This window comes from Nymphalis io, chromosome 4, assembly GCF_905147045.1.
Source record: "Nymphalis io chromosome 4, ilAglIoxx1.1, whole genome shotgun sequence".
Lineage (NCBI taxonomy): Eukaryota > Metazoa > Arthropoda > Insecta > Lepidoptera > Nymphalidae > Nymphalis > Nymphalis io.
Window position 1 is genome coordinate 8,654,843 of NC_065891.1, and position 15,168 is coordinate 8,670,010.

A 15,168-nucleotide genomic window follows, 5' to 3' on the forward strand; every position below is an offset into this window, starting at 1 on the left:
AGGCAAGTAGCGGTCGCGCAGCCGCTCGCTGACGTTACGCGACTAACCGCTAAGATTGATTACGCATGGGATGTGCCAGCGAAGATGAACAGCGAATGTGAATAAAAAAAATCTTTTCAATTTAAAAAATAAGAACTTATTATCGTTTGTTAGATAAACAAATAATTATAACGTCATTCAACATATATGTAAATATACTTTTTTATGTAAGTATACAGTTTTTTGTTTGTTATTCTGGATGGGGTTTTAAGAAAAGCTATAAATATAATATAATATTTATATATATAAATAATTAGCTAATCGTCTCGGCCTCGCACGGGTAGATAAGAAGAAAAATTATTTTGGGTAGGATTTGCGTAAAATCCATTCTTAGTGAATGTCTATGTCGAGGAAAGAGTAACTGTGACAAATTTCAAGTCTATCGGGCGGGTAGTTTAGGAGATCTTGTGATGAGTGGTATTTCGAAACGAGAAGTCTTTATTGAAATTTATTTTATTTTATCTTCAATTGACTGTTGTTGTGTATCATAAAGAACAACAATATTCAACATTTAAGTCTTCATTGTTATTGAAGTCTGGTTACTATATTCAAGAAACAATTCATTTTGAAGTTCCATATATGTATGTAAGATATAGGAACGACTTTAACGGATCGTTACTCATAATCCAAAAACGGTTGGTAACTAATGTACAATAACGATTTGTTAAATATAGGAACCGACCAAAACTTCTTATCTAAAATAAAAACGTTATTCGTGCTTTGTGCGAATCATTAACATACAATACTATTTTTTATTTCTTTTAATTTCTTATTAATAGTTAATTGGTGTATTTTTTCAAATAAAAAATATATTATTATTATTTACTTATTATACGAATTTATAAATAAAGTTATATTTTTTAATTTTCTTGTTATGTGCCCATTAATTCTATCATTTCATTAAAATAATTTGTGAGGTATGCTATATATAAGTACACATCGTGAGTCTATCAATTGGAATAGACAAATAGCAATCGTAATACGTTTTGACGTTACATTACATTTTTTAAAGAAGTTTCTTCACGCCTCTTCCCATTCGCCCTTTTTAAATGTTTTATTCATGATGAGTCTATATGTGTAGGTATTTTACCCTTTTTCACTTTTAAAAAATTGCATCATCATCGACATAACTCGGTGTCGTTATCTTGCATCGCACATATAGCATCAGATGCTGCCAGAAACAATTTCCCAGATGCGCAAGCGCAGAGCTGGTAAACTTTTTTTCCTATTGAGTTTTTCTGTGAAGTCTCGCTTGTTTTTGCTTCCTTTAAATTGTTTATTATTATGTTCGGCGCATCAATTTTAATCTGTGAAAAGATAGTATATTTATTGCATTGCATTGAAAATTTTATATATAAATTAAGAAAAATATATATAAGAAGGCCTTTATTTCAAATATAAAAATCTACAACGTATACAAGTGTCGTCTACATTAGACTTTCGTCGTTTGTCAACTAGGGACTACAAATATTTTGGCTTAATTCTGCGAATTAAATTAATTTTGTAAAAACCAAATCATGGTTAAAAAAAATTGTATCAATATGCTATCGTAATATAATTGAATCTAATTACTAATCAAAGTAATATGATAGATAATAGTAAAAATTAAATTAGTGGAATTGTATGGGTTGTTAGTAATATTAACTTACGGCTCCCACGACTGAATCCAATTTGATGTTGCTATGGGATGTTATATCGATACTACCTGCTCTACTTTCAAGATATATAGATTGCGGTGCCCTCATGTCTAGTCTTCTAGTCAGAGATTCTAATCTAAAAATATAAAATAAAATATAAAATGCAACTTTTAACATATTACAAATCTGAATTCTTGAGAAGAGAATATTAAATATCTAAATATAATACGAATTTCAAATAGTGTCGCAGTATATTTATATAAATATTATAAATTGTACACACTGAATACCTGTGTATACAAGTACTATTAGATCAATACCGAAAAACACTTCATATACCTATATATTTTAATTGTATACGAATAACTTGTAGATATATATTCATAAAAACTCACTGTAAATCAGAACCGGGCGGCGCTTGCACAAGAGGCGTTTGTACAGCACTCCGCACGGCTAGCCCGCCTGTACCATCAACTAACAGAGTTTCTGCGGAGACGCGGACCTCCTCCCGAGATGCGAAAAACACGTCACCACCCTTACCGTCACGAACCTCGAACACTTTCCCGCTGCATTCTATACCGTCTCTCTCTGTAAACATGTGAAAAATTATACTTACGTATATTAGAACTAAAGAGGATTGTATATATATATTCGATGTAATGGTTCGACGTTCTTAGTTTATTTAATATTGTTTGGACAATAAAATCGAAACACTGCGTTTAGTACTTTTTTAGGTCGTACAATATAAATCCTAGGTATTAATCGTCGTTTTAGCAATATTGACATTAATTACTAATGGTACGCGTTCTTACCACTGGGCCATCTCGACTTTTTTTTTTAAAACCCGAGATGGTCTAGTCGTAAGAGCGCTTGAATCTTAACCGATGATCGTGGGTTCAAACTCGGGCAAGCACCACTGAATTTTCATGTGCTTAATTTGTGATTATAATCATCTCGTGCTTTACGGTAAAGGAAAACATCATGAGGAAACCTGCATGTGTATAATTTCACTGAAATTCTATGCCACATGTGTGCCACCAACCCGCACTGGAGCAGCGTGGTGGAATAAGCTCCAAACCTTCTCCTCATAAAGGAAGAGGACGCCTTCAGCCCAGCAGTGGGACTTTCAAAGGCTGATATGTACTAATGTTATTAGTTGCGATACCGAAAAAAGCTATTCGCATATAAAAAAACGCTGTCATTGTGACTTGCAACTTTTCATGTACATTCGGAAATTTAAAAAGATAATGATTTTCAAATTTATAACTTGTCTTAATTAAATTGTTATTACGCTTATATTCTGTTGCTAAGTATAAATCCTAACTTATAATTAGTTTAGAGTGTTCCACAAGGTCGGGCTCTGAGACTAGGATGGTGAAGTTGCGGTGTGAGTGTAGAGTGATAGGCTGAGCGGGTTGCGACGATATTGTTGAAGCAACTAGATTGTCTACCACCCACGCTTGTCCATCGAGACGGATGCCATCCTTCACTATCGTTATTGGACCTATACCTCTCTGTAACAACATACAATAAAATGTTTAAAAAAAATAAGAGTATTTTGAATAATATTGTGCAAACAACTATAATAATTTCTACTTTATAGAACGAGAATATAAATAAAATCCACATATTTCAACTCATAAGACTTACCGCAGTCAATTTTAAGGAACTTATAATCCATAGCGTTAACGCTATATTTAAAAACACGAGTATCAATAAAAATATAATGATCCCGTATAAGGTGTTTCGTCTCCAGCCTCTAGTAACCCATGTTGGCAAACAACCAACTTGTGTCTGTGATGAGTTTGATACTACAGCTGCTGGTGGAGGATCACCAGTAGGGGTACATCCCCATCCTCGTATACCTTCACTTTCCTCCATTTAAAATTAAATGTGATACCTTCCTTATTTATTTCCTCTTCAAACCTGTAACAATGACCATTATTATTAGTTGTATTTATATGTTTTACTTAATGATAATCTGTTAAGTATTAATTATTTGGCATAGTGCTAGCAAAAAGAAGAGAGAGAGAAGAGATTATGAACAACTAAGAAAACGAATGAATAGATATTTCAAAAAAAAATTTATAAAAATAATATTCACGACAATGCACAGCCATTAGTAAAAAATATGACTTTTCTAGATTAGTAGCGTACATTGCAACTTATGTAAAACCGATAGCTCGAGGCCGCTGACTTAAAACATGAGCGCGTAAAGGCGATTTGTATGTATTTATAATGAATTTGTGTTTGTTGTTTCATGAAAATGTAATATATCTAATATGTGTGTGGTGATTGAATAAGAAAACATATAATGAGATTAAATAGACTTGGAATGTTTAATGGTTTTTTTTTTAAATTTATGTTTTACTAAAATTACCAATGCAAAGCCAAATATCTAAACACTACGTGTTTTTTAATGAATACATCTCAAACAAGCTAGATGACACCAAAAAATAAAACAATTGAACAAAACGCAGTGCAGTGTACTACTAATGAGCACCGCGGCAAGCGAACAGCGACTAATGAATACCTGTAACACAGGCCTTTCGAAAAACGCTTCTTAAACGGTCTGAGTAGCGTTAATAATATTGTAGCAGTAAGGAAAATTTTCTTTAGTCGCGTTTAAAAGCACGTTGGTTGTTTTGTAATAGTGTTGTATTTAACTGCAGTTATGAAAAAGACGAAAAGTATGATATTAAATGTGTTAAAAATATAGACGAAAAATTTAATGGCATTCATTTTATACAATGAAAATGTTTTGTGAGAAATAAGTTGATTCAAAACTCAATGTTAGTTTATTTATTTTAAAACAAATAATTAGCTTACTACTAACGACTGGTTATCAAAGAAACTTCAATAATGAATTCTTAATGTTTAATTAATAATAGACGTGCCGTTACTAACATGGTCATTGAATAGCTTAATAGATTAGTAACTAAATAATGCTACGATATGATATAATTCGTGCAATTATGTATGAAATCAGTATTTAATGCACATGAAATTGTAATGAAGAACATTTAATAATAAACACAGTACAGTAATAGACCCCAAGTTGAGAGTGATTTTTAATTTTTTTCTCAGTGATGAACTTATAAAAACTGTATTATATTTAAACTTCTCTTAATATTTTAGATATAGATAATTTTTTATGACATCAAAAGAAGATTATAATTATATTTATTAAAAAAATTACACAGAACTTTTTTGTAGTAAATATGAAACTTACATACTTTTTCATTATTGTTTTTATTATTTCTATACTATTTATATAAAAGGATATTTATTTTTAATAAATACACATATCATATACATATATTAAACTTTAGATATCTCTCTTCCAAAATTCAAATCATCTGTTGAAATGTATCAAACAATCATATAACATAATTATGAGTTGCTATAATAATAATTTAATATTTTTTACATTCTTAACTATACCTTATTAAAATATTTTCCATACTTTGCATAATATTTATTTGTTTTATTTGTAATGAAAAACTGATTAGGTTTCAAGTAATATTATTTGATTTACACATGTATAATTAATTATATATGAATATATACCCCATTGGATATTTAATAAATAAAAAGTTAAAGATGGTTTTTAATTACCAATGAATGCAGAAAAAAAAACAAAAATAATATTTTTTATATTATTAAAAAATATATATTTAAATAAAATATCTTTTCACTCTCTAAGATCTTACAGAGTATATCATTGGGAAGAGTACTACGAGTACATACTTCTGTGATTTTTTTTATTTTTTTTTTTTTATAAAAAGTAAATTGTTATTGATTGTTGACAAAGAGTTTTCAATCATAATACAAATTTGTTTGACTCATATTAAATAGAGCACTTTTAGAAGCCATATTTTGTTCAATATGATTTATGTGACTATACATAGATACATATTACATGCGTGTTACAAAATAAGCTGAAAAGAGCATTATTTTTAATAAACTGGAATTCAGCCAACAGAGCTCAGAGCTTAGATGACTGTATGTAATTTACATCTTAATCGGTTATCTATAACAAGAATTATAGATGGATTTATGATGCTTTTTTGATTGAAGCATATATATCTATGGCCTATTATAGATTGAATGTATGCTCAGTTAAATTTGTTTTATCTAATTTAATACAAAGCATAGTATATATTATCTACTTATGAACCTTAAAATTATTTTAAATTTATTGAGATAATTATATACACTGAACAATCACAAATGTAAAGTAAATTACAGAAATGTCGATTAACTTTTTCTTAATAAAATTATAAAACCAAACTAAAAGTAGCATAAGGATTTTAAGGAAACCCGCTAATTTATTTAAAAACTATATTAAGTTTTAATCTTAAATTTATAATTAATTAGCATTTTTGACTTTTTTATGACTATATACATAACATGTAAAAGAAATGTTGCATTTATATTCTCACCGTTCGTCACCCTGATTATAAGAGTCAAATTGATCAACTACTGCATTACTGCATAGGTCTTAAGAAGGCCTATAGAAAAGTAAATGACATCATATGACCCTTTTTACCATCAAATGGCCAGGCAAACGCGACCAAAGTGCCATAGGTACACAGTGGAAATTCCCCGCCTACGTACGAAGCGCTTTGAATCCACATTCATCATTCGCACTGCGAAACTATGGAATGCTTTGCCTGAGTCCGTATTTCCTGATAGGTACAATGTTGGTGTCTTCAAATCCAGAGTAAACAGATTTCTTATGGGTAAGCGTGCTACATTCTAGACCGTGTCAACGGTCAAACGCTGGCCTATTAATAATAAAAAAAAACATATATCTTTAATAATGAAAAAGGAAAAAATAAAGGAGTTTTTAGTTCAACTTATTTGTGAACATTAATCAAGTTGTTTTGGCAATATTAATCAACACCAAAGAAAATAAGATATTGTTTTTACGCGTTTTCTTTAAATAAAAATTGTTGTTAAATTTATGTGTACTTTTACGCCTACTTTTTATATTTAGCGAACGTTAGAGAATCAGTAACCGATTGTTTCTTTTAGTTATGAGTCACGAGCTGATGCTTTGGATTCTTACGTCGGTCGTAAACATGCTTGACATTACTTCGAAATTTACAAAAGTCAATTCCCTCACAGGTAAGAAAAACAAGTATTTTTGTATTCGGACATAAGAGGTATTACAAGATATTTCGACAAACACAAATGAATATAGACGTTGGCTTGTAGTATAGCTTGGTTGTATCGATTCAGGTTTATGTCTTATATATATAACGGGGACAAATATTAACTCTGCCCGTACAGAGTGGGGACAGAAACCGAGTATAAACGTCACATTTTAACACAGACTGTTAGGTAGTGAATAACTATATTTAATTCACATGATTGGACATTGTAGTAACTACGGATAGTTCAATCTATTCAAACCAGGAAATGCACTTGTCGGTCTGCTCTCTGATGCTATTTTCATTTCAGGCTGTTATTTCAGCTGACAGGTGTTTTTAGAAGAAATAAACTTCTATTTTAGTTTAGGGATTAATATTTCAAGTATTTATGCATACTCCGTGATTTAATGTACCTGTGTAAAAAAGTTAGTTGATATATACATATAGCCATATAATATGATAAGACAATAATTGCTTGCATATGTATTTTACTCGAGCAATTTATGTTCTGATATAAATAGTGAAATGTAATAAAATATTTCATAGCTCGGAACGAAGGATGATATACAAATCCTTTAAAGTTCTCCCATTTATAATTCAGATACATAACTAGGCACGTTACCTATATGGTAGTTGCTGCGGGGTCTGTCGCCTTTGTTGTTAAGCTTTTCACCTCAATACAATGGCCGGCGCTTAGAAGTGAATATAGCCATAGATGATAGACGTGATATCGTCAACCAATGATTTCATATATATTTATATTCGCTTGCTCTTGCACAAATATTCTCACATTAATTTAAATAAATATGTACATAAATTTAAATATAGATATTATTTAAAATAATTTAGTTTTAATATTTCTAAAACATATATTTAATCTTATATTCAGATCTATTTGAAACCAGAACAAAATATACCAAATGGATTCTGACTTAATTGGATCGACTAGCCTTAAGCTTTGTAAATCGACTATTGACAGGCCTTTGTTAACGATGCAGGCGGCTGCACCGGGCGAGTGATGTGACTGAGACTAGATAAATTCATAGGTGCTAGAAGCAACACTCGAAATATCTGGCGCGAAGCGAGGTAAGGCGGGCGTGCTCTAGAATATAATATCAGGCGGTAAAGTGGCTCGGGCGACTCTCGCGCGCGGCGCCCTCAGCGCCACGCTTTTGGCCTCCGTAATAAACGATAAAGTGCGAAAATAGAACCACAACGGATATCGCTGTGCTTTTCACGTAAATAAAATACCGATACTCGCTGCATTCCCAACTTTTGCTTGGTACGTTTTTGTTTTATGAATTTCCGTGTTTCGATCGATCTGACGCCGATGTTTAAAAATAAAGTGACTATGCCACGTTAACAGTGCAAATGAAAGTAGGTAAATTGGCTGTGTCCCATTTTCATTGAATTGCATTCGAAAAAGTGGGATGAATTAGAGTTAATTATAACTTCATTGCCACCTATAAAAAGGGATTTCAAAGCTGATAGTTCCAAAATTATTTTCTGTTTTGATTTGTTTATGAAAATGATTTTTATGTTTCACGATGATAGTCAAGTCGTTTATTTAAACACTATTTTAACTCAACATTTGATGACACAACACATAATACACAAAGATTAAACATGATAATTTTATATTGGAGTACGGTCCAATGGACCACGCGGTTCAATGTTTATGACTGGACTGAAAGCAGCGTGCGCGAGAGACGCCGATGCCGAATCTGCTTCGTTTTGAAGTTCTGCATTTTTAATAAACGCCTGTCTCGCGCGGGACATAACTCGGATGTGCTCCAGATACAGCTGAGCCCCACTTTATTATGAATTCCAGTTAACGTTATCATTATCTGGCACCTTAACGTAATTTAGTTAATAATATACGTTCCAGCAATGAAGTCAGAATTCATTACGAATCACTTCACTAACGTTAAAACTATCTTTAACTTATGAACTAATAAAAAAAAGCTGTAAAATATGTATATTATAGCAGAAACAATTATAAAGATATGTTATAAAAGCTAAGTGAAATATGGTGTTTAATTATAGTCGTACGATTCATAATATTAAATAGCAGAAGTGGAAGTGAAAACAAAACGTTCCGAGTCTGTTTGTAAATCATATATCATATCACTGTCGTTGTTGACCTGCCTTGTCGTCCCGCCTTAAATAAGAGGTAAACTGAAGGTACGGTAACAAAATTTCGTCTAGAGCCGCTTAAAAAGTTTAGCATTTCCTCACAACTTAACAATAAAAATGAAATCAATCAATACATTGTCCGAAAATATAAAACTAAAATTTAAAGCGTAAGCAAAAACTATTGAAAAAATGTTTTTGTTTTCAATGTCATTTTTTGTAAGCCTATACATATTAATTTATGGTAAACTTGATTAAATGTGGAACTAGTTTTATATTATTTATTATCTGTCGGTTGACAGACAGCACAAACAAACTAATATTACCGCAACACAGGATCGCTCTTGCGTCGTCTTTATGAATGAATAATGCGGTTATTCCAGGCTTGTACGTTACAACAGAGTGTTTTGCATATATCAATTTGTTATATGTTGACAACTTTTTTCTTTTAATATTAATGAAGTGAATGATATTTATTGCAAATATTTTTTTAAGAATATTAATGTTTTAAGGGGCACACGTGGACATAGTGTCATCATCGATATACATATATGTATTTTGTACCTACTTATACGAGTTAAGAATTTTGTCAATTTTATGATTATAAATAGTATATAAAAGCAAAAAGATAAAAACCTTGTCCATATGATATTATGTATATGTAAACTTTCATTGTAATCGGTCAAACGGTCTCGAGGTCTATTAATTTGAAACAAATGTACCTTCAACCATTTTATATATAACATATATATTATATTTCTAATATAACAAAAATACAGTTTTTTTGAAGAGGCGAGGGACAATGATATCTTATTGGATGTGACGAAATGTAACCATCGAAGTTTTTTATTGAAGTGGTAACTACTGCCCGCAGGACATAGCGTGAAGGCACTTTTTAGATACTTACTTCTGATACTGGGAAGCCTTAGGTTATTATTTGGAGATGAGTGTAGCAAAAATGTACAAACTGTCTTGTGGTTCAATACCTTTACAAATGAATTTATGCTTATGTTAACTGTTAGTTTTTAAATTACTTTGTATTAAAATTAGTGCTACAATTAAGCAGTTACTTAAATGTATGCACTAATTTTTCTTTGTATGTAAAAGAAACATCGTTAGGAAACCTGTATCTCCCAATGTCGAATTGGAGCAGTGTTGGAATAAGCTGCAAAACTATTACTTAAGAGAAGAGGCTCTTACCCAGTAGGCAGCAGTATAGCACATTAACGGGCTAACATTTTACATTTATTACTATTATATCGAGCGACAAGCTGAGATGACCCAGTGGTACGAACGCGTGAATCTTAACCGATGATAATGGGTTCAAAACCGGACAAGCACCACTGAAATTCCATGTGCTTAATTTGTGATTATAATTCATCTCGTGCTATACGGTGAAGGAAAACATCGTGAGGAAACCTGCATGTGTCTAATTTCACTGAAATCTGCCACATGTGTATTCCACCAACCCGCATTGGAGCAGCGTGGTGAAATAAGCTCCAATACCTTCTCCTCAAAACGAGGAGAGGAGGCCTTTAGCCCAGCAGTGGGACACTCACAGGCTGTTACGGTATATCGAGCGAAGTAAGAATTAAATCATTAGTTCTGGAAAGAGCTAGCCAAACTCTTACAAAATATCTTTAAATTCGCACACAACGAACTACACAGATAAGTCTGCAACAACATAATTATGATAAATGAAATGCATGAACTTTAGCTCGATTTACGACACAATTTTTGAACATTTTCCGTATATAAAAATTGTTTTACATTAAGTACCTAAATTTAGTGAGGTCTTCATTATAATATAAGTTTCGAAAATGTAAAATTATAACAGAAAATCGATCAAAATTATGTTATTGTTTGGTATTCGATCATTTTTATTTGGACCAATTCAATAGTTCGAATTTCTCTGCTTTTATAATAAATGCTTAGAAATGTAAAATAGTTTTCAATATTCAAATATTAATATTTGGTATGTTCTTAATGTAATAATAATAAAACGGTTATGATATTCATGCCAAGTCGGTTATTGTATATAAAACTTGTATCATACATTATCATTGTGATTTATTTTCCTGGAATGAAAATTATACCAACAAAAGTAAAAGTTATTAAAAGTAACTAAATGTAGATAATATTTTAGTAACATTTTAAATTCACACAATCGATGTTGATTCGCTTGGCGGAAATAAAACAGTGTCGGTTCTAGGCGACACGATTTGACGTAATTACGAGCAAGTGCTCGGATGTGATTCTCGTTTAATTCAGGCACTGTTGCCACTCGATCCTGTTTTAGGAAACAATCCCCCTGATCCCTGCGTGATGCTGCATAATGTCGTCCGCGCCCCCAGAACTGCCACTAAATCTATCAATTTAAGAAAAAATTTCTCTTACATTTTTTTAATTAGCTGTTTGCGATGTTGAGATAAAATTTTAAACAATATTATGATTTACAAATGTCATTAAAAATATATGTGCGTATCTACTACATACTGTACATACATATAATTTATATATAATGTATATGGTTTATATATAAATGTTAATGAAAGTAATAATGTTTCAAATTATACAAAATCATAATAATTTAATAAAATAATATTTTAATCAGTTTGATAGCTAAAGTTTCTTTACGTTTGTTTATTTTCTGAGCATTTATAGTTAAAGAAAAACTTAATTAGTTTATTAGTTATAATAAGTAATTATATTTTAAAGTAAATGTGAACAAACCGACAGAAATGGCGCGTTCTGAGCCAAAGTTTCCCATCATACCTGCGTCACTTTAAAATTGAAAAACTTTTGCAATGCCTTTCTTATGGAAATAGTTCGCGTTTACGTTTGAGTGAGTTGTCATTGTGAGGATTCAGCGCTGCAGTCTCATTGTAATAACACTTTATATTACTAATGGAGTATAACCTAGAACTGCTTTACTCACATAACTTTTAAAAACCACCTTTTAGATTAATTTTACATAAAATATAATAGAAAATCAAAGTAATCACTATTATTTTAAATTCGAAAGTAGTTTTGTATATTTGTTACCTCATCGCGACTGTGCCATTAAACCAGTCGTAATTAAGGAGTTTGAGGTAAAGTTTTCCTGAGCCTTAAATGAGGATATAGACGTCTGGGGTTAATATATTTATTAATTATTTTAGTTAACATTAATATGTTAACTAAAATAAAACTAAATGTTTTGTTTAATTGATTTAGTTGGTCGAACATCTGCAGATGAAAAATAAATGTATGATTTGATTTTTTTGAATATAATGAATATATGTTGATTGATGATATTGTTATTAATGATTATAATTATAGTTAACCATTTTTCTGTATTGTGAGACTAAAGTTAGAAGTAATTAGAGTTGGATATTTTTAGGACAGCAAAATTCACGGTGCGATAACTCGTGTAAATCCACATGAAATATTGATACAGTTTCGTGTAAACGTGTAACAAATGCGGTAATTTAAGCCACCTGCCGGCGGCCGCGATTCGCGCCTCGTGCCGGCTATGCACCAGCTTTTGAAATCACCTTATATTTTCGATACATCAATTATTTTGCATATATTATTTTTGTGAATTAATGAATCTTGTCATTTAATAAAAAATATTTTGTACGTTTTGTAATTTTTTTATTTTAAATATCTTGCTGGATTAGCAAGATATTAAATATCTTAAGCCGTTCTTGTAAAAAGAAATATATTCACTGAAACTGTGCTTCATATTCAACATACAAATACTTAATGTGTTTTAATTTATTGGTTGAGGCGTTAAGGTTTCACAACAAATATAGTTTCACATTTATAATATTATTAAATAATACTACTATATAAAAAATAAAAATCTTAACGACAGTTTTATTTGTAATTGACTTGTAGTATAAATTTTGAAAATTTGTAAAAACTCATTTTATAAACAATATTTATCAAGTTTAATCCTAAAAAATGTTTTGATATAATTGCAATATATTGTATTTTTTACACTATTGTTTTAATATAAAACATTTTATTATTGCAAATAGCGAAAAACATTTAAATACGATAAGTAAAGATAAACTTGTAACACAAAGTTTTCCATTCCGCAAAATTAATACATATTTAGGCATAGTATTAGATTATATAATTAAATCTTGTAAATAAAAGCTTTGCTGTCAAAAACATGAATAAGTAAGGGATAATACACGATTATATTGTTAACATGGAGTATTAGTATTCAATGTTATTATGCATTATATTAAAAATACATAATAAATAATTACAAATAATGAACATATCTACACAGTCATATAATTTAATTGGTGAAAGAAAGTAGCAACTTAGTTTCTTGTTGGTTCTTCGCCGTAGAATCTACATTCCGAACCTTTGGAAGCTTTACATTTCATTTAAGAAAATGACGATTCAAAAGAGCCCTTAAAGCTACATGAGTATAGCGTATTTTAATTTTTATCCTTAAATTGATGTGTAAGTGTTTTTCTTTGTTAATTAATAATTATTTGATGATATAGGATCAAGTATTTTTCAAAGTTAATTTTTAAATAAAAATAACGTTTCTTCATAATACAATAATAATTATTTCTTATAGTACTAATTAGATTGTTATCTATATAATTTATTGTATCTACACTTTTATGTGTTCGTTAATTCGATAAAAGAATAATTTTAACCAAATAATTGTATTTATCTTGGAGGCGATTATTTACAGGAACATTTATAGAGACATGCTACTCCAGTGTGTTGATTTAGGACTGCTGAATGTGTATCAGAGACGCCTTCTTTTTTTTGCGTTTGCTTTGAGGGCCATAATGAAAGGAATTGAATACATTTACAATAAATAATTTATTTCATTATTATAGTGAAATCTTAACCTCGCTGTATAATATTTCTTATAAAATATATATGTAACCCGTCCCGGTTTTGCACGGTTGAATAAGGGGCTATACAAAACATATGTATGGAAGGACAACATACAGAGAAAATAAATCCTGTTTTTATTGAGCCAGGAACGTTCTCAGGCGTATTTAGAATAACTCATCATAGATTCATCATAATCAGATGCATGGTGTAAATAACAAACACATAAATATTAATTTTTATTTCTATGGATCGTATAGTATAGATGTATAAATACTTTTAACGTTGTAAAGGATTATTTTATTATATGATATGTACTTCAAACGAATTTTATATCTTCATTCAGTTATATTTCTCCGAACTGGGTGGAGTTGGCAGAAAAGAGTCCAGTAGTAATGGCGCAATCATCTAATGAATGCTTCCGGGCAGATAAGCTTCGATTAAATGGTCTCTTTGTTGCTAAAGGAAAGGCGCGTTCTCTTTATGTTCACATTCAGATATAGAATAGATAAACCGATACAGATATTTAAGATACATATGTATATATAATAAAAATAAAAAATCCCTAACTTACGAACTGTACATTTATCATTCGTATCGAAGCCATATTGAATATAATTGTAAGTATTTGCATTTAAATATCAATTACATTAATAAATTATTTCCGCTATAAAGACGGCGTGGTGCGGTTAGATTTCAAGATAAGTGCTGTTGTATGTATGTAGGTAAGGCTCTACAATTTATCGCCTGCATATCCTTTCAGCGGGTAGATAATGACCGCAGTAAAACGTTTAAGCACGGAATAACTGCTGCTGGGAGCCGTTATTACAATATTATGAATGGCTATCCTCACGGCGCGCTGTAGTAGGGCGAGCGTCTCGCTCTTCGCCCTTTTGTGAGGTCTTTGTGCATTACAAAGTTTGTACTGCGTGGAATCTTTCTATTTACTGAATAACACACGAATTTAACGTTTACTGGTTATATGATTATATTATCTATTCATGTTTTTCTTGTTAGCATGTATCACACAAATAATTCAGCGTGAAACATTTAAAACTCCAGTGGTAGCTTTTACACTATATTATTATAAGTTATTTGTCTTCAAAAGTTGACCCTACGAAATAAGATCAACATCGAGGTACCCCTTTTACTTTAGATACTAAAGTAAGAGATACACCTCTAAGTTGGTTTCCGATAAGGTATTGAACATGTGTCCAGTGGCGTAAAATGTTTGCTATGGTAGAGCCAGTCGTCAAGTGAAGTCGTGCAAATATAAGCAAAATTAATATTTTGATTATAGGTAATTCGTTTTTAATTGCTTATATTATATTGACATTATAATTTTT

The 15,168-nt window shown here is 30.6% G+C and overlaps 1 protein-coding gene across 2 annotated transcripts; it reads right to left on the minus strand.

Moving 5' to 3' along the window:
• Positions 1-469: 469 nt before the first annotated feature.
• Positions 470-8,578, minus strand: LOC126768208 (delta-sarcoglycan-like). 2 transcript variants are annotated; one of them, XM_050486176.1, is made up of 6 exons: positions 3,834-3,988; positions 3,327-3,602; positions 3,001-3,190; positions 2,072-2,264; positions 1,689-1,812; positions 470-1,346 (listed from the first exon to the last, which is right to left on the minus strand). In XM_050486176.1, exons 2-6 carry the CDS (start codon positions 3,555-3,557, stop codon positions 1,158-1,160), a joined length of 927 nt encoding a protein of 308 aa, XP_050342133.1. In that variant the 5' UTR covers positions 3,558-3,602; positions 3,834-3,988; the 3' UTR covers positions 470-1,157. The 2 variants fall into 2 exon arrangements, with proteins under 2 accessions (XP_050342133.1, XP_050342132.1); XM_050486175.1 differs by lacking the exon at positions 3,834-3,988 and adding an exon at positions 7,458-8,578 and having other exon boundaries at positions 471-1,346.
• Between the last annotated feature and the right edge of the window lie 6,590 nt (positions 8,579-15,168).

Excerpts from the sequence above, each read along its gene's own strand:
- LOC126768208 (XM_050486176.1), bottom strand. The coding sequence starts at position 3,557 with ATGGAGGAAAGTGAAGGTATACGAGGATGGGGATGTACCCCTACTGGT. Across the intron at positions 1,813-2,071 it reads CCGCCCGGTTCTGATTTACA|ATTAGAATCTCTGACTAGAA; the intron begins GTGAGTTTTTAT and ends TTATATTTTTAG. Across the intron at positions 1,347-1,688 it reads TGGATTCAGTCGTGGGAGCC|ATTAAAATTGATGCGCCGAA; the intron begins GTAAGTTAATAT and ends ATCTTTTCACAG.